Here is an 18,841-nt window from a genome sequence, read left to right as displayed (position 1 = left end):
GGTTGCCAAGGGTTAAGAATGAGGTGTGGGTGAAAGAGAGACGGGTATATCCATAAAAGGGCAACACGGGGATCCTTGTGGTGATGGAATGTTCTATATTTGACTGTGTTGCTGTCAATATACAGGTTGTGATATTGTACTGTAGTCTTGCAAGATGTTACCATTGGGAGAAACTGAGTAAAGAGTTTATGGAATCTCTCTGTATTTATTCTCACAACTACATGTGAATCTACAATTATCTTAAAATAAACAGTTTAAGAAAAAAAACCATTGTGAGGAGGAAAGAAAAGAATACATATAAAATCCTCAGCACAATGCCCCATGTACAGTAGGGAATTTTAGTGCTATAACTGAGAAAAGTCCTGGGCAAACCAGGCAGTTGATCATCTCACAAGGCGGGTCCAGCATTGGCTAACTCTGCCTCATCGAAAACTCGGATGCCTTCAGGGTCCCAAGATAGTTTCCCCAGCCCTAGGTATCATGGACAGGCTGGACTGCATCTGCTTATGTCTAAGAGCTGAGAACCCATTCCCGGAAACCTCCCTCACAATTTAGTGATGAGAATTGCATCACTCATGCATAAACATCACCAAGGGAGTGCCCTAACCAGTTTGGCTCAGTGGATAGAGCTTTGGCCTGCGGACTCAAGGGTCCCAGGTTCAATTCCAGTCAAGGGCATGTACCTTGGTTGAGGGCCCATACCCAGTAGGGAGTGTACAGGAGGCAGCTGATTGATGTTTCTCTCTCATTGATGTTTCTAACTCTCTATCCCTCTCCCTTCCTCTCTGTAAAATATCAATAAAATATATTTTTAAAAAATCACCAAGAGAAATGTGAGCACAGTGCTTAGGCTGGATCAGCCTGCATTCACCTCCAGACCTGGGGAGAGAGCCTGTCTTCCTGAGTCAAGTGTGTAATCACGTATGTGCCAATCAGAAAGGAGGAAGAGGTTGTTCTGGGGCAGTTTGCTAACCGTCTGTTCTCCCTCCTTTGCCAGCACTCTCACAGACTACCACCCACAGCCCTGGGCATCCTGCAGTGTTTTGTGGGCCCACAGCTCTACCACAGTCAAGGCCAGGAACTTTGTCAGTACCTCACCCATATAAAGAATTAATATAGCCTGGCCGGCATGGCTCAGTGGTTGAGCGTCAACCTAGGAAACAGGAGGTCACAGTTCGATTCTCGGTCAGGGCATATGCAAAGATTGTGGGCTCGATCCCCAGTGGTGTATGCAGGAGGCAGCCAATCAATAATTCTCTCTCATCACTGATTTTCTCTCTCTCTCTCTCTCCCTCTTCCTTCCTCTCTGAAATCAATAAAAATATATTTTAAAAAAGAATTAATACATATTTGTTAAAGTGAATGAAGCAGTCTCTAACATAGTTATTCTGCCAACAAAACATCTAATGAAATCTGCACCCATAACCATATCGTAATGGCCCAGGTCAGAAACTTAATCAGGCACCAAGCCTACAACCTAGATGGTCTCAGTGTCCACAGAAGCAAAGCTACAAATGTTTCTTGCTCTTCTGAATACTCCTTCTCTAGACTCATTCCTTCAGCCTTTGAGTTGAAGGCAAACCATGTTTCTGAAGTGTTCATTCATGACCTAAGCCCACATGCCATATCCTCATTACTCATGCTTTCTAAGTGTTCTTCTCCATATCTCATGGGCGGGGGGGGGGGGGGGGGGGTGTCACAAAACTGTGACGCTCAGATCTTTACCCAGTGATTCATGTTGCCTGCCCAGTAAGCAAATGACTTTCCTCCACAATCTCTGCTGCATCATTTTTCTCCCCAAGTAAGTTTGTTAGCTATGCCAAATTCTGTTTTGAATGTAATTGTATCATATCCACTAAACAAAATTAGCCTAGCTCCTCTCTCTCTCTCTCTCTCTCTCTCTCTCTCTCTCTCTCTCTCTCTCTCTCTCTCTTCCTCCCTCCCTCCCTCCCTCCCCTCTCCACCCCCTCCTCCTCCTCCTCAATGATAAGAAAGAATTCAGACCCATAAAATTGTTATGTTCACAAACCAAACAGAGGTTCTAATCCTCTCCTTAAGATTCTTTGTTAGGTTTCCTCATTTCCTGGGGTGGACTTAAGTTCCTTGCTCTCATTTTGCCACAGACCTGCCACAAGTCTAGTCCTGGCTCACCTGACTATTTTCACTGTAACACAGAATATAAATGTGAATGTTAGACATCAGCTCTCAGCAATGCCTAAAGATAGTACCTCTGCAAGGAAGAAGAGATTTAGCAGAAACAATGGTGAATCAAGAATCCAGAGCGGTTTCTGTTCTTCTTATTACCAAGCTATAATTCCATAATTGTCTTCTAGGTTACTTTCTAACTTAGCTTCAGCAGAAGTTTTGCTTAAATAAAATTTTAAGGAACTCTTGCCTTTTGCAACAGCATGGATGGAACTGGAGAGCATTATGCTAAGTGAAATAAGCCAGTCAGAGAAAGATAAATACCACATGATCTCACTCATTTGTGGATTATAGAGAACAACATAGACTGATGAAAAGGGACAGACCCAAAGACTGAGAAACAGCGATCAGGCTATCAATCCCCAGAAGGAAAGTAGGGGAGGGCGGGGGTAAGGGGAAGAGATCAACCGAAGGACTGATCTCTGGGATCAGCGTGACAGGGGGCAGCGCCCAAACCCCCTGATCGCCCTGCGGCTCTGTGTGTGACAGGGGGCGGGGCCACAACCTCCCTATCGGCCCTGCTCTGTTCCTGACAGGGGAAAGCGCCCCAACCCCCTGATGGGCCCTGCTCTGTGCGTGACAGGGGGTGGTGCCACAACCTCCCCATTGACCCTGCCTTGAGTGTGACAGGGGGCAGTGCCCCAACCCCACAATCGGCCCTACCCTGAGCGTGACTGAGGGTGCCATCGCAACCTCCCAATCCGCCCTGCTCTGTGCATGACAGGGGGCGGCGCCCCAACTCCCCAATCGGCCCTGCTCTGAGCCCGACCAGGGGCTGCACCTAGGGATTAGGCCTGCCCTCTGCCACCCGGGAGCAGGACTAAGCCAGCAGGTCGTTATCTCCCGAGGGGTCCCAGACTGCGAGAGGGCACAGGCTGAGCTGAGGGACCCCCCTCTCCCTCCCAGTGCACAAATTTTTGTGCACCGGGCCTCTAGTCCTATCTAATAAAAGAGAAACATGGTAATTGGCGTACGACCGCTACCCTTCCCATTGGCTAATCAGGGCGATATGCAAATTAACTGCCAGTCAAGATGGCAGCCGGCAGCCAGGCAGCTTAAACTGAACATGAGGCTTGCTTGCTTCAGTGACGGAGGAAACCAACGTTTCCCGCCTGCCTTGCCAGCCTCTGAGCCTGCAGTTTGAAACACTGTTACAAATATAGAAGCTAAACAAAACCCCAGAAACCAGCTTTCAGTGAGCTGGGAACTCAGAGCTGGAGTTGATACAGAGTTTCAATTATAGAACCTAAACAAACCAGATACCTGCTTTCAGCAGCTGAGGCCTCAGAGCTGGAGCCAGGCTAAAGCTGGCCCAGAATAAAAAAAATAAATAAATAAAAGAAAAAAAGGAGCAGTTGGGAGCTTCAGTCCCAGCCTGAAAACAGCCCTCAGCTCCTCACCCAGACTGGCCAGGCACCCCAGTGGGGACCCCCACCCTGAAGGGTGTGTGACCAGCTGCAAACAGCCATCATCCCCTCATCCAGGCTGGCCAGGCACACCAGTGGGGACCCCCACCCTGAAGGGTGTGTGACCAGCTGCAAACAGCCATCATCGCCTCATCCAGGCTGGCCAGGCACCCCAGTGGGGACCCCCACCCTGATCCGGGACACCCTTCAGGGCAAATCAGCCAGCCCCCACCCATGTGCCAGGCCTCTATTCTATATAGTAAAAGGGTAATATGCTTCCCAGCACCGGGATCAGCGGAGCCGCAAGGCCTCCCGGCACTGGGATCAGCGTGATGGGGGCAGCGCCCAAACCCCCTGATGGCCCTGCGGCTCTGTGTGTGACAGGGGGCAGGGCCACAACCTCCCTATCGGCCCTGCTCTGTTCCTGACAGGGGAAGGCGCCCCAACCCCCTGATCGGCCCTGCTCTGTGCCTGATAGGGGGGAGCTCCCCAACCCCCTGATCACCCTGCGGCTCTGTGTGTGACAGGGTGTGGTGCCCCAACCCCACACCCCCACCCCACAGGCCCTGCTCTGTGTGTGACGGTGTAGAGCCATAACCTCCCCATCGGCCCTGCCCTGAGTGTGAGAGTGGCGGCACCCCAACCCCCTGATCCGCCCTGCTCTGTGTGTGACAGGGGGCAGTGCCCCAACTCCCCTATCGGCCCTACTCTGTGAGTGACAGGGGGAGCTCCCCAACCCCCTGATGGGCCCTGCTCTGTGCATGACAGGGGGGAGCTCCCCAACCCCCTGATGGGCCCTGCTCTGTGCGTGACAGGGGGTGGCGCCGCAACCTCCCCATCGACCCTGCCTTGAGTGTGACAGGGGGTGGTGTCCCAACCCCCCAATTGGCTCTACCCTGAGCGTGACTAGGGGTGGCATCGCAACCTCCAGATCCACCCTGCTCTGTGCATGACAGGGGGCGGCGCCCCAACTCCCCAATCGGCCCTGCTCTGAACCCGACCAGGGGCTGCACCTAGGGATTGGGCCTACCCTCTGCCACCCGGGAGCAGGCCTAAGCCAGCAGGTCGTTATGCCCCGAGGGGTCCCAGACTGCGAGAGGGCACAGGCCAGGCTGAGGGACGCCCCCCTCCCCCGACCCCCCAGTGCACAAATTTTTGTGCACCGGGCCTCTATTCAATAATAAAAAGTATGTTAAAAAAGAAATGTAAATATTTCAACATGTTTCATTTAAAATATTAAAAAGGGTAATGTAATATATAAATTAAGATAAATCCATACAACAAAATTAAAATGAATTTATTCTAGCAATAAATAACCTAGTGGATAATAAATAAATAATTCTGAATAAATAAAAATTCATGAATTTGTACTGAATAAAATAAAAATTCAGTTCATAATGGTAATAAACAACCTGGTGGATACCACCTTGCCAAGTGATTGAAGTTGAAGTTATTGCTGCAAAAAAAATGGGGCAAACTGACATTGCTTACATAGAAAATCCCAAGTAATTTCAAAACTATCTTCTAGAACTGATCAATGAATTTAGCAAGGTCAAAGGATATAAACTAATATCTTCAAAAATATCTTCTAGAACTAATAAAGGAATTTAGCAAGGTCAATATATAAAAATCAATTGCGTTTCCATGTATGAGCAATCAACAATTAAAAATTTAAAAATAACATAATAGTGTCAAAAGCATGATTAGGGTGTATTGATAGAAAAGTTCTAAATCAAGATTGTGGTGGTGATTACATGATTATGCACATTTGCTAAAACTCATAGACTTGTACGGCTAAAATCTGTGAATTTTATCGTTATGTTAATCACACCTCAAGAAAGAGAGAGTGAACACCTACCCTGTGTCATGTTCAGGATGCTGAGCATACAACAGAGAAAAAGATAACGCTTTTCCATCGGAGCTAACTTTCTACACACCTGTAAGTATGTAGCTGAAGTGGCCAAATGGGCAGCTTTCTGCCTCAATTACTTTCTATAATGCCCCTTGCCCATAAAAGAAACGATAAAAACAACTTAAGCCCTAACCATTAAGGCGCGTCTGGACACCGCAATCTACCCTCCAGCAAACCTGCAGCGTACCCAGCGGGAGGGAGGGGAAGTCGAACCCCGGCTACAGCGAGCTGGAACCGACTTCCGGCGGCGGCGCAGTGGCCGCCCGGATCCCGGAAGTTCTCCCGGCGACTTTGGTTCCGGCGGCGGCGCGGGGCGGGCGGAAGGCCGGAAGTTCGCCCATGGCTGTGGGTCCTGGCTGGCTTGCAGCCCAGGCCTGCCGGCGAGGTAAGATCGATACGGACCTTCGTAGGCATGGCCTCGCCGGCGGGGGTCGGGGCTGCGGTCGCCGGCGCAGCCGTTGTCACGCTGCTCTCGGCCGCGCTCGCGTTCTACGGGCCGCCGCTGGACGCAGGTACCCGGCCGCTGGCCGCTCGTCCGGACGGGGGCGCCGGTGGGGCCGGGGCCGCGGAAGCAGGGTGGTGCGCGCGGCCTGTGCGCGGCGCGGGCGTCGAGGGGCCGGGGCCGCGCCGCGCGGGTCCGAGCTTTCAGGCCGGACGTGGCGAGAGTAACTGTCAAGGAGTTTGGCCCTTTGTTAGGCCTGGCGGGTCCGAGTGCTCTGAGAATTGAGGGGTTCCTCAGCTAACGCGCCTCAGTCCTGCCAGCAGCAGAGGGGCTGCTGGGCCCAACTTATGGAGACTTTTTATTGGTAGCTGTTTGTCTCAAATTCACACACTGTGACTAGTTAGATTTCCTTTGAGTTTGAGGTTTCATTGTTAGACTGACTTGCTGAACTTGACTAAAAACAGGTGGTTTTGCGCCCTGACTTTTATCCTCACTTTATTTTTTTTAAATATATTTTATTGATTTTTTACAGAGAGGAAGGGAGAGGGAGAGAGAGAGTTAGAAACATGGATGAGAGAGAAACATGGATCAGCTGCCTCCTGCACACCCTTTACTGGGGGTGTGCCCGCATCCAAGGTACATGCCCTTGGCCGGAATCGAACCCGGGACCCTTCAGTCCGCTTCAGCCGCAGGCCGACGCTCCATCCACTGAGCCAAACGGGTCAGGCTTATCCTCGCGTTAAGGCCCATCTCCGTTGACTTGAGCGCGGCTGTCGTGCGCTGCGACTTGGTTATGGTCCATGTTAGTTTAAAGCGCGCTTCGCACAGAAAAACAGCGGTCGCACGGAAAGCTGTGAGTGCAGAGTTGTGTTTGTGAGGAATTCCTTGTTCACTTTTGAGTGGGCCTGAGTTACCTCACTGTGTAAATAAAATTAGGTGGTTTATTTTCTTCCCTGCCCTACCGCCTGTGTTTGAAGACTGTCTGTACCACATAGTGCCTCCTCCCACCTCTCCAGGTGCAATTCTAGAGAACAGCCCAGGCTTAAGAAATCTGTGTGATTCCGCAGACTGCCTTAGCCACACGTCTCCCAAGCAGATAAAAACCAGGCCGGTTTTTCCTGTTCTCCCAGACTCAGAATTGTTAGCAAAACAAAGTTGCATAATAGGATAAATTTTAAGTCGCCTCTTGTCCAGGCCTTTTTGTCCTTCAAGACTATGATATTTATATTTAAACTAGAGGCCCAGTGCACGGATGCGTGCACCAGGTGGGTCCCTCGGCCTGTCCTGTGGGGATCTCTCCTGCAGGGATGGGCCGAAACTGGCTGACATCCTCCCAGGGGTCCCGGATTGCGGGAGAGTGGTTCTCGGGTGATGCGCCCCAGATTCGGGCTCCCTCCTCTCTGGTTTCGGGTGCATCACCTGAGAACCGTGGTGGCAACTCCTGCTTTGAGCATATGCCCCCTGGTGGTCAGTGCGTGTCATAGCTACCAGTTGGATGGTCGCTTAGGCTTTTATATATACAGTGGGGCTTTGACTTACGAGTGTCCCGACTAACGAGTTTTTTGAGATACCAGCTGCCTCTCGGCCAATTTTTTGCATTGAGTTGATAGAGTAATTTGAGTTAACGAGCTCCTTAACGAGCTCGGTCTCGGAACGAATTAAACTCGTAAGTCAAGGCCCCACTGTATAGATATTTCTGTGGATAATTCCTAATGGGGAATATCAGTAAGCCAGCTGAAACAGATCCACTATGAAGTTTAGGGGAAATTTAACTGGCCTTTTCTTTGCCCCTTCCACTAACAGGAGCTCATCTCAGGTGAGTGGGACAGAACGCTAGCAAACAGTGTGGATTTTACTTTACATTCATACAGTTTCAGTTAAAAATTGAAAATACTACACTTCTCAACAGTGATTTTTTCCTCCTCTCCCAAATGGTTTCAGAAGGCATTTGAGGAGGAATTGACTCGACTTTTGGTTGGTGGAGTGAATATTTGGTTAAAGAAAAATTATTTCTTTTGCCTCAAAATGGCAACATTTTGGTGAAATGGTGTCTTCTGCCCTAGCTTATCCATTACTAGCAGGCATCTTCAAAGGTTTGTCTCTCTGGGCCTCAGTTTCCTCATTTGTAAAAGAAGGATAAACCTAATGAGGAGAGGAAATCAAGATGCCTTTAATTCCTTAAGCATTTATTGAATTTCTTATTCTGTGCCAGACTCTGTTTGAGGCAATGGAGGGTTGGGGTCCAACATGGAAACATGTAGACCCTCCCTTTAAGCCACAGGAGGGAGGGATGCTGTACCACAGTCTGTGCAGGCAGAAGGTGCTGGGTGGTCTTAGGGATATTTTGTGGGAGTTAAAGTGATGGTCTCTAATAAACCCAAAACATAGGGAACTCAGAACAACCCTTGAGTGACTGGTAAGTTTAGATTCTATCTTTAACATTTCTAGCCTTTTTTTTTTTTTTTTTTTTTTTTACGCAGTTGTGTTTATTGTTCTGGGGAATTGGAGGGAGTGGCATTCTCTAGTGTTCTTGTATTAACCAGTCATATTTATTATTAAGCTACATATGTTCAAGTTTGAAACATGCATGGCAAACATTTTCCTGACTGCATAAACTGCTCATCGGCAGTCAGAGATGCCGTCATTAAATCTGATTATAACAGCTCTGGATTCTTTCATGCAGCTCGTCAGGGAGCACCAGGAAAGAGCATTTCACAGTAACTGCATGGCAAAGGCTGCAGGCTGGGAATTCCGAGTGTGGATGGGTGTTCAGAAAGCTGGACATTTTGGTGGTGGGGGTGGAGTGAGAGTGGGCTCACTCCCTTAGCTCAGTGTCTCTGCCAAGCACTACGGACACCCCATCGGAGCAGAATGTGGCACGTGAGGAAAGACACTGGGAGTAGAGGATCAGCCAGTTGTGCTGATCCTTGCCTGAGCCTCGTTTACAGTGATTCTGTTTTGAGTTTTAATCCTGTGTTGGTTTAAAGGTGTTTGGGTTGAAGGTAATTAATATCCTCTTTGCATCTTGGGGTCTGAACATCTGATATATCAGCTAAAGAGGCATTTACATCTACTCATTAAAGAAAGTTACTTGAATAATTTTGTTGAATAAAAAGTAAAACTCTGAGAGTGTTATTAACCCCTAGAGTGCTGGGGAGCGCGATGGCACTCCTCCTGCAGTGTCCAGTTCTAAGTCTGCTTTTATTAGTGATGATGATATTGCTAAATATGTAAATGTAGTAAAGGTTTCCTTAAGTTTTTGGATATGTAACTTCATTTACTTGTGATTCATAATTTTTTTTCCTAAACTGCTGTAAAATCAGCAAAAATGCCTTGGCAATTTTAGCATAGTTCCTAGAATATTGGTAAAGCTGTTTGACCACGTGGAACTGAGCCTGCTTCTGATCTTCATTTGAACTTGTGATCTGTGTCTAGTTTTTCTCAGCTGCTGAAATAATTGGAAGGATAAAAATATTGAGTGCCTTGTTTTCAAGAAAGGCCAATTAAAATTAGCTATTTAGAGGCAATTAAATTGCCTATGAACCCAGTGTAAGATTTGTTCTATATTTAGAATACCATTTCTAGGTTATGTAATTAGTATCTAATTCAGTGTTGGAAAGATGACTGGGAAACTAAATAGGGAAATAATATGGGTCTGGAAGGTAACAAATGGGAGATTGCTTTTCCAGTTTGGGAGAAGAGATGTAATAATCTTAAGCTATGGTTGAAATGAAATATATGTAGTTTACTAATTAATATATTTTTTAAAAACTTTGAGATTAAGTAGACTTCCTGAATGTCTGATACATTTAAAAAATAAACTTGACATATACAACATGTGTTAGTGTTGTAATTTCTGAACATCATTTGCTTACAGAAATAAAATAATGGAACCAGTGGGTAAAAATCTGTTGAGTCGACTTGGGGAAGTATTTTGGTTAATGGACTATTTTGTTTAACTCTCTGTTCTTTATATATACCAATAGATATTTACCATTCTAAGGAATTTTATTTTCCTGTTTTTCAGTTTTAAAAAGAGCATTCTCGCTGCATAAAGCACATTCAATAAAGGATATGGAAAATACTTTTCAGTTGGTGAAAAATATTATACCTCCTCTAACTACCAAGAAGCACAAAGGGCAAGATGGAAGGATAGGCATAGTTGGAGGCTCTCAAGAGTAAGTGACTTGGAAAATGTTAGTTTTTAAACAATTAATCTTTATTATCTGTCTGTCTACCTGCCTATCAGCCACCCAGTCAACTGCCCATTTGTCTAGTTGAACCCTCAGTAATTATTTCCAAATGTAGTCTGATGTTATGACATTTGGTATTTTTCAGTAATGAACTTTAAGGTTGAATAGGAGAAAACTCTAAGGGGCCCTGATTGAGCTGTTCATTGGTGTGTGTTAGTGTAAAGATTTTTTGCCTGTGGTTGGGAGATGGGACTTTTTTTTCTTATCTTATACTTTTCTCTATTGATCAGACTTATACCATGTATAAGCATGTATTACATTTGTAATGAGGATAAAAACACTCAGCATCTGCCTGGTTTACCTTGTTAATTTAAAAATATTCCTGGAAGTCATTTATTAAATTGGACAGATCCTAGCTTTTTTTAAGGCCTGTTCGCCTGGTTTTATATATTCTGCTGCTATGTTGTTTGACACATAAAGATTTATAATTTGTCCATGCTCGCAAATGATACCTACTGCCTTTGACTTAAATTCGACCTTGGTTAGTATTTCTGTTTCTGCTTACATTCTGTGTGCTCTTTACCTAGCCCTGTATTTTTAATGGTTTAGGTAGTTTGCTATACTTATTTTAAATAATATATAGCTAGATTTTGTTTTCTTACCCGATATGACTGACTGACAGTGACTACTCTTTTGTTTTTTAATCCTCACCTGAGGAAATTTTTCCATTGATTTTTATTTGTTTGTTTGTTTGTTTTTTGTTTATTAGTTTCAGAGAGGAAGGTAGAAGGAAAAGAAGTCTGCTTAATCTTCTGCACGCCCCCTGTTGGGGATTGAGCCCGCAACTTGGGCATGTGCCCTTGACTGGGATCGAACCTGGGACCTTTCAGTCCTCAGGCCTACACTCTGTCCACTGAGCCAAACCAGCTAGGGCTCCATTGATTTTTAGAGAGAGTGGAATGGAGTGGGGGAGACAGAGAGAAACATTGATGTGGGAGAGACACATTGATTGGTTGCCTCCTTTATACGCCACAACCCGGTTGGGGATTGAGCCTGCAACCCATGTACGTGCCCTTGACCGGTGCCCTAGTCAGGAACCAGTCTGAGGACTGGCTCTCTATCCATTGAACCAAACCGGCTAGGGCTAGACTGATTCTTTATGAGTGGGTAAGTGAATATATGGTATTCATTGTACAGATGGGCCATAATTTATTTAACCAAGTCCCTGTTGATAGGCAGTTGGTTAACTCTATCCTTTTTTTCAATTAATCTGTCTGTAGACATCCCTTTACATATCTCCTTGTATGCCCATCTGGTTATAATCAAGGGAACAATTCCTAGAAGAATTTTTACTGGAGCAGAGTACATAGACATTTTAATGTCGATAAATATTGAAAATTTTTCTCCCAAAATTGCACTAGTGTGTGCTTCCATCAACAAGCACCTGTTCTCCCTAGCCAGTTTGGCTCAGTGGGATAGACATTGGCCTACAGACCGAAGGGTCCCGGGTTTGATTCTGGTCAAGGGCACATGCCCAGGTTGCATGCTTGATTCCCAGTAGGATTCTCTCTCATCATTGATGCTTTCTCTCTCTCTCTTTCTCTCTTTCTCTCTCTCTCTCTCTCTCTCTCTCTCTCTCTCTCTCTCTCTCTCTCCCCCCTCTCTCTCTCCCTCTCTCCCTCCTCCTCTCCCTCTCTCCCTCCCTCCCTCCTTCCCTCCTTCCCTCCTTCTTTCTCTCTGAAATCAATAAAAATATATTTAAAAAACAAAAAAACAAGCACCTGTTCCCCTCACTCCCTATGGGTATTGGCAGCCTTTGCTCTCAAGTAGAAAAGCTATATTTTGTTGGTTCAACAAAATATTTTTTTTTGGTATTGAGGCTTGCATTCGTGTTTTGTTGTGAACGAGTGTGAGCGAGTGTGTGTGTGTGGCGTGCCCTGTCCTTTGGTGTTTCTGGCACATTGGCCCTGCTCTGCAGGATAGTGCCATGGGTATAGAGTGCACCCTGCATTTCCCCAGTGTGTTTTTCCTGGGATAGCAAAACTTTTCACTGCTTGGAATTGACATAAAAGTTACAGTCACCATCTAATGCTAAGTTCAAGGGTTTTCTTTCTGTGCTTGAAGTGACCTTAAAAGTGGAGTTACAAGCATTCCAAAGCAGTAAGGATGGAAGCCAGAGGGAGGTGTGAGAGTCTCTTCTTGTTTGGCCTGGGTGCCCCGTGTGGCCCTCCATCAAGATGGCCATTGCCTGTGCTTACTGTTGATCTCGAAGACTGGTCCTGCTCCCTGGGTACTGTCCAGTGTGGGGTGCTCTGGCCTGTGATCACCTCAGGCACACTCTCTTCTGGCAGATGCCTTCAGTAAGCACTCACTGTCTTAAGTCTTCAGTGCTGGAAGCTAATTCCAGCATGTCATAAATGCAAAAAGTTTCATCAAAAGGTTGATGGAACTTGGGGATTCAGCAGGGCTGAATACATATTACCTGCCGTTGGAATATCTAAGGGCATTTCCCCACACCTAAAGATTCACATATATTATTACCTGCTACCAGACAGCTGAGGGCATTTTAATCTACATGTTATTGCCTCCTGCTGGCCAAACACCTGAACAGCCAGTAGGCAGTTCCCCCAAACTGAAAATGCCTACTGTGTACCAAACTAACCTTTGATATGTATATCTACTTTGCTGTAGGGCAAGATGTGGGAATAAAAAGAGCCCTGGGTCCGGAGATAGGGAGAAAATGGTTACTGAAGCTAGATCTCCTCTGGTTCCCCCGTGGATTACAAATTTAGATTATATTTCTAGTCTCTTTATTAATTTACATGCAGCGCCTTCTCCAGATTCCTGAACCTTTCTAGATGCTTGGAAAGACCCCCAGCATTATTGGGGGTGTTTTTCCCCCCTAATGTAATATTCCTACCCATCTTCCTTGCTAACAAAGCTTGTTTTGTTCAGATGCTGTTATAATTTCTTTGACTTGCAGCTCTGTGCATTTCTGATAAATCAAGTACTTTTATATCTATGTTTATATTAATCCAGAAAGAAGGGTCATCATTATAATATTAAGTCACCTTAGCCAGTGTACATCTAATGTATTCTTTAACAGATTTTAAAAATTTCCCCACGGTTATTACTTGTTTATATAAAGTTAATTCCTAGATGCTTTATGGTTTTTGCTGATATTGTAGATGCTATCATATTTTCTAATTTATTATTCCTAGTATAGAAAAATGCTATCTTTATCCTTTTTTTGGTTGATAGAAATCGGGCAACTTTGCTGAACTATTTTATATTAGGAGATTTATTCTTTAACAACTTTATTGAGTTCTAGTTGATATACGATTGCATAAGTTTGACATATGTATAAACCCCTAAAACCATCAGTTTGCACATAGCCATTACAGGGAGACCGTAGTCACAGGAAGCCGGAATTTGCCCCTCCTGACATAGTATAAAGGTCTCAGGTGAAAGACTGACTTCTCTGGTTCTGATCCATGTTTATTGAACATTTACTGAGCACCTGCTAGGGGTTCGGCCCTGTGCTAGGTGCTTGACTGCTGTATGGTTTTTGTTGATAAACCTGGTGTGCTTGCCTCATTCTCAAGTTTTAGACTGTAAATATCTTCTTTTTAGGTACACCGGAGCCCCTTACTTTGCGGCAATCTCAGCTCTCAAAGTGGTATGTTTATTTATATCTTCTTTATTAGGAAGAGTTGGATTATTTAAATATGATTAAAGCAATGTTTTCCAATAAAAATCTACATAACATCTCCAGGTAATTATGGGTAAGAGAAACATCTTTAAATGTACTCTGACCTCTTGTGTAGTGATAAAATAACTTCAAACTCATTTTTTTTTTTTAAATAAAGTTTTATTAGAATTGTACTTCACCAAAATAATCTTGGGACGCCTTTCAGTCCTAGGATAAGACATCTTTGGATTTTGGCAGTTACTCATGCCTTTTGACCAAGTCCTAACCACCCAGTCAGCACAGTTACTGTGAATTGTGCTCAGCTCCATGACTGCATTGCTTCCCGTGAGCCTCAAGCTCAGTGAGGCAGCTTGAGCTGGTCCGGGTTGACCTGTCTCTTAGGCAGCAGTAAAAGTCTGCCTTTATTTCCGGCCTTTTCTTACGTTATACCTTCTCAGCCTCCTCCCTGTAGTTTAACTGCTACAGTTGGTATGTTATTGTTGTTTACGGATAGTGCAATGTTATTTTCGATGATGAAAACGTTGAATAGCTGTTGTAGAAACCACTTTGGGTATCTTTTGAGTGATTCTCACATTAAGTCAGCCTCTGTGCTCCTTTCTCAGGGTGCAGATTTATCCCACGTGTTCTGTACCCGGGAGGCCGCACCTGTGATCAAGTCATACAGCCCGGAGCTGATTGTTCACCCGGTTCTGTGAGTGGGGCTGCACATGGGGGCTTCATTTGCAACAACTCTCCTTGGTCATTTGGTGTCTTTACAGACTCTAAGAGTTTCAGTTAAATAGCTTCCATACTGAGAGTTGGTAGGTAGACTGTTTCAGAAGAAAGGAGGAAACTATAATGAGCCCATTGTCTATGGTCAGAAGAAGACAGTCATGTGGGACAACATGGGATAAGGTCTGAAGGGTGATGTGCCCAGAGCTGGCCCCTGTGTCCTGTCAAAAATGAGAGTCTGTGGGCCTGCCTGTGGACAGTGCACGTATGGCAGGAATGAGGGGCCTATCGGGCAGTAACAAAACTGTTCATCATTCAGCAGATCTTTCATGTAGACCCTGTCCTGGGTTCTACAGGGACAGCATTGCACCGAGCAGACAAAAACACCTGCTCCCATGCCCTAGAACTTCCTTCAATGATGAACATGTTCTCCCTTGGTGCTGTCCAGCACTGTGGCTGCTGACCACATGGCTACTTAGCACTTAAAATGTGGCCAGTAGGACTTAGGCACTGAGTTTTTACTTTAATTTTAATTAAATTTAAAAGCCATGTGTGGTTAGTATCTACTATATTGGACAACACAGCTCTGGAGATGGACAAACAAGAGAAGAGTGTCAGAGGGTGATAAGCACCATGGGGAGATGGGAGCAGGGAAGGGGACACTGTGACTGCGTGTGGCGCATGTGCTATGTGTGCAGTTTTTAATAGGGTGGTCATGGGTACAGCAAGGGGCAGTCAAGTAAAGGCTTGAAGATGGTGAGGGAGCAAGTTCTACAGACATGGGGAATGGGGGGAGGCCCTTACATACACAGGAAGAGCTGCTGCAAGAGCTCAAGCTGCAGCTGTGTTGGGGAGCGCTCGGGTACTTGGTGACCAGAGGTTCAGAGCCAAGCTTAGCAGGTTATGGGGGTCATTGTAAGGTTTTTGGTTTTTGTATAAATGAGAAGGAGGCTGCTGGAGCATTTGAGCAGGGGAGGGACAGGACGGTTTACGTTTTAAAAGGCTTATCTGGCTGCTGTATTGAGTATAAGCTTTGGAGCCCAGGGTGGAAGCAAGAGTCCCACTAGGAAGCTGTTGTGAGGATCCTGGTGATGGTTACATGATGAGGTAGAAACTGGACAATGCGTCAGGTTCTGGGTACATTTGAAAAGTACAGCACCAGGATCTGCTGGGGGTGGGACATGGGATACAAGGAAAAGGAGACAGTCATGAATGCCACCCAGGGTTTGGGCTAAGCGAGTTCTCATTTAATGCGGTTGGGAAACTGGGGGAGCAGGTTTGGGCGGGGGTGATGGTCAGGAGTTGGGGGTTTTGGACATGTTTTTAGTTGCCTGTTAGATAGCCAAACAAGTATGGCTGGTAAGCATGGGATAGGAGTGGGGCAGTCAGGGAAGGTGTACATCTGGGAGTTGTTAATGTGTGGATGGTGTTTAAAGCCCAGAGACAAAAATGAGCCACAAAAGAGTGCATGTAGGCAGGGAGGACCCGTTTGGGAACACCTGTGTGGGAGCAGATCTGTGGGGAGCTGCAAGAGGCCAGGGAGGGGTGTCCTCAAGTCGAGTGAAGAACTGTTTGCAAACTATTCTAGAAGGGCCTTCTAGTCACTGATAAGGACTAAGAATGGGGGGTTGGATCTCACAGTATAGGGGTCATTGGTGACTTTGACAAGGGCAGCTTATGAGGAGCAAAGCCTTATACAGTGGGTTCTAAGAGTCTAAGAAACAAGATGATGAACAGGAAGGTGTTGTGAAAAAAAACCAACAACAAAATTCTGTGCAGCTGTCAGGTCTTGTTCTAAAGGAGGGCCCTTTTAATGTTGTAAAGGAATCAGTCATACAACCCTTTTAGATTGACTTCCCCAGTGCCTGATGTAGGGGATAGTCTCTAAGTGTAAAGTCTACACTGTTATCTGAACTCCTTTGTGATGGAAACAGACTGGCCAAGATAATTTTGAAATTAGCCATAATGTCTTATTCTGATGTGTTTAAATTTTTATTTCATGAGCCTTTTTTTTTTTAAACAAGGAGAAAAAAGGTGTTATGTTTATAGCTATATACCCTGTACTACTGACTCTGTTTCTTATGGGAAGGAAGTTCTGTTTTGGCTCAGCTTTGATGAGACCTATATCCTCTGCTAACCTTTGCAGATTTTATAAAACCATATGGACCACTTGAATAAATTGCTAAGGACCCTCCCAGGGCCTTGCAAGGGGCCCAGCAAATGAGAGGCTCTGATGCTTGAGTTTCATTACAGTGAAATGCCTCTACTTTTCTCATGTCATTCACTTACTGTGTTCAGCCAGACTGGTCTTTGCCATTTCCCATAAGTGAGCACTTTCTCACCGTATTTCCTGCTAATGCCATTCCCTCCTTTACCTTGTCTGCTTACTCCCAGAGCGTATGGCTTCCTCTTCAAGCCTTTCAAGTGGAGGTGGCTTTTCCTTTGACCCCTCATGTACCACTGGGACTAGAGGTGGGATGTGCTTCGTCCTTGTTCCTCATTGCTCCTCCCAGACCATTGCCCTGCTCTCATTCCTGAAACCTTCAGCTCCTTTGAACTCACACCGTCAGACTCTGCTACCCACTACTCATGGCAGCTATGTCAAATCCCTGGATCATTCCTTGAATATTTAATGTCTGGCCCAGTGTCTCTCTTCACTATTGCTCTTACAAATTAGCTATTTTTAATGTGTGTAACTACTTTATTGTGCCATAGCTTACTATAAAATTCACTCATTTTAGTTGTATAATGATCTTTGATGTATTTACCGAAGTGTTGCTGTCACCACAATCTAATTTTAGAACACTTCCATCACTCCAACAAGAAAACCTCTGCCCATTACCACCCCTAGCTTGAGGTAACTTTATCTTTCTGTCCCTATAGATTTGCCTTTTCTGAACATTTCATATGAATGAAATCATGCAATATGTGGTCTTTTGTGTCTGCCTTTTTTCACTTAGCATGTTTTTGAGTTTCATTGTAGCATATATCCATACTCCATTCCTTTTTTTGTTTGTTTGTTTTTTAAATAAATTTATATCTCCTATACCCATTGCGCCCATCCTCACCCTCCACTTTCCCCTCTTCTGGTAACCACAAATATGTTCTTTGTATTTATGAGCTTGTTTTTTTAAATTTTAAATCTTACATATAAATATATTTGTCTTTCTCTGTCTGACTTATTCACTTATTTTCCCTGGAAGGCATTTAAATATTGAAAGCTAGACGTCTATGTTGGGGTGTTAAAAGATGAACCAGTTTCTATGGAGACGACTAGGAGATTTGCTGGCTAAGTGCAGGGTAGGGTCCTAGAACAGGAAAAGGACATTGGGGTGGGGACTGGGAAAATCTGGAAAAATCTGTAGTTTCATACTAAACAAATAGATGAAATCTTAAGTAAAACGTTCTGCCCTTCTTTTCCTTATTTAGTGACAGTCCCGATGCCGTTCATGAAGTGGAAAAGTGGTTGCCCCGACTGCATGCCTTGGTTGTAGGACCTGGCTTAGGCAGAGAAGATGCTCTTCTCAAAAACGTCAAGGTAAGTATAGAATTACGAAACAAACTTCCGCTGATAGAGTGGATGCTTAGAGCCCAGGAAGTCAGGACAGAAACATTTTTCTTCAATTTCTGTTGTTTAGTGGTCTGTGTGCCTTGTCATAGATTAAGAAGGATAAAATTTGGTTTGAAAGATAGAGGAGGAACTAGGCATAAAGATGGTAATGAACTTAAAAATAAAAACCAGACTGAAAGAAACTTTTTATTCTTGGGGCACTGGCTTTTTCATACTGTAGCAGGTGGAAATCACTGTGGAATCATTCAGATGTTTTGCTTCATGGGTGTTTATGTGGTTTACACTTGAGGTGTTGGGAAAGCCCAGCATCCAGACTGAGCCGTGTTAGCAGTGGGCAGGGTTTGGGGTCAGGCTCGGGTTCATCTTCCAGCACGATTCCTGTCCGACTGGGGACCCTGGCAGCTTGATCAGTCAGCCTCCTAGGCCTTGTGCTTTCCCTCTCAAGGGGTGATGTGCCCCAGGAGTTACTGAGAGCCACATTTTATGAAGTGCTTCAGGCTCTTGGTGTTGCAGAGTGGGCACAAGACCCTAGTTACACACACATACATATATGTTCATTTACTTTTTCATTTATGCTGTTACTTATTACAGAAAATTTTACTTTGTGTCTGCCTTACTCTAAAAAGATGAAAATTTTTTATCCTAAAAAAAGTTAAAATAGCCCTAACCGGTTTGGCTCAGTGAATAGA

At 45.1% G+C, this 18,841-nt stretch overlaps 1 protein-coding gene across 3 annotated transcripts in view; it reads left to right on the top strand.

Annotated features, from left to right (window-relative positions):
- Positions 1-5,834: 5,834 nt before the first annotated feature.
- The window catches only part of NAXD (NAD(P)HX dehydratase), a 39,916-nt gene continuing 26,909 nt past the window's right edge, over positions 5,835-18,841 (top strand). For 2 of the 3 annotated variants that reach the window (XM_081084480.1, XM_081084479.1), the window contains exons 1-5: positions 5,842-6,035; positions 9,993-10,143; positions 13,792-13,837; positions 14,473-14,561; positions 18,011-18,119. In XM_081084480.1, the coding sequence (XP_080940606.1) occupies positions 5,936-6,035; positions 9,993-10,143; positions 13,792-13,837; positions 14,473-14,561; positions 18,011-18,119 (495 nt within the window). In that variant the 5' untranslated portion in view covers positions 5,842-5,935. Of the gene's footprint in view, positions 6,036-9,992; positions 10,144-13,791; positions 13,838-14,472; positions 14,562-18,010; positions 18,120-18,841 lie in introns of all 3 variants that reach the window. The other variant, XM_081084481.1, reaches the window with a different exon arrangement.

Source organism: Myotis nattereri (assembly GCF_964212035.1).
Source record: "Myotis nattereri genome assembly, chromosome: 2".
NCBI classification, from domain to species: Eukaryota; Metazoa; Chordata; class Mammalia; order Chiroptera; family Vespertilionidae; genus Myotis; species Myotis nattereri.
This window is presented reverse-complemented; position numbering and strand designations above follow the sequence as displayed.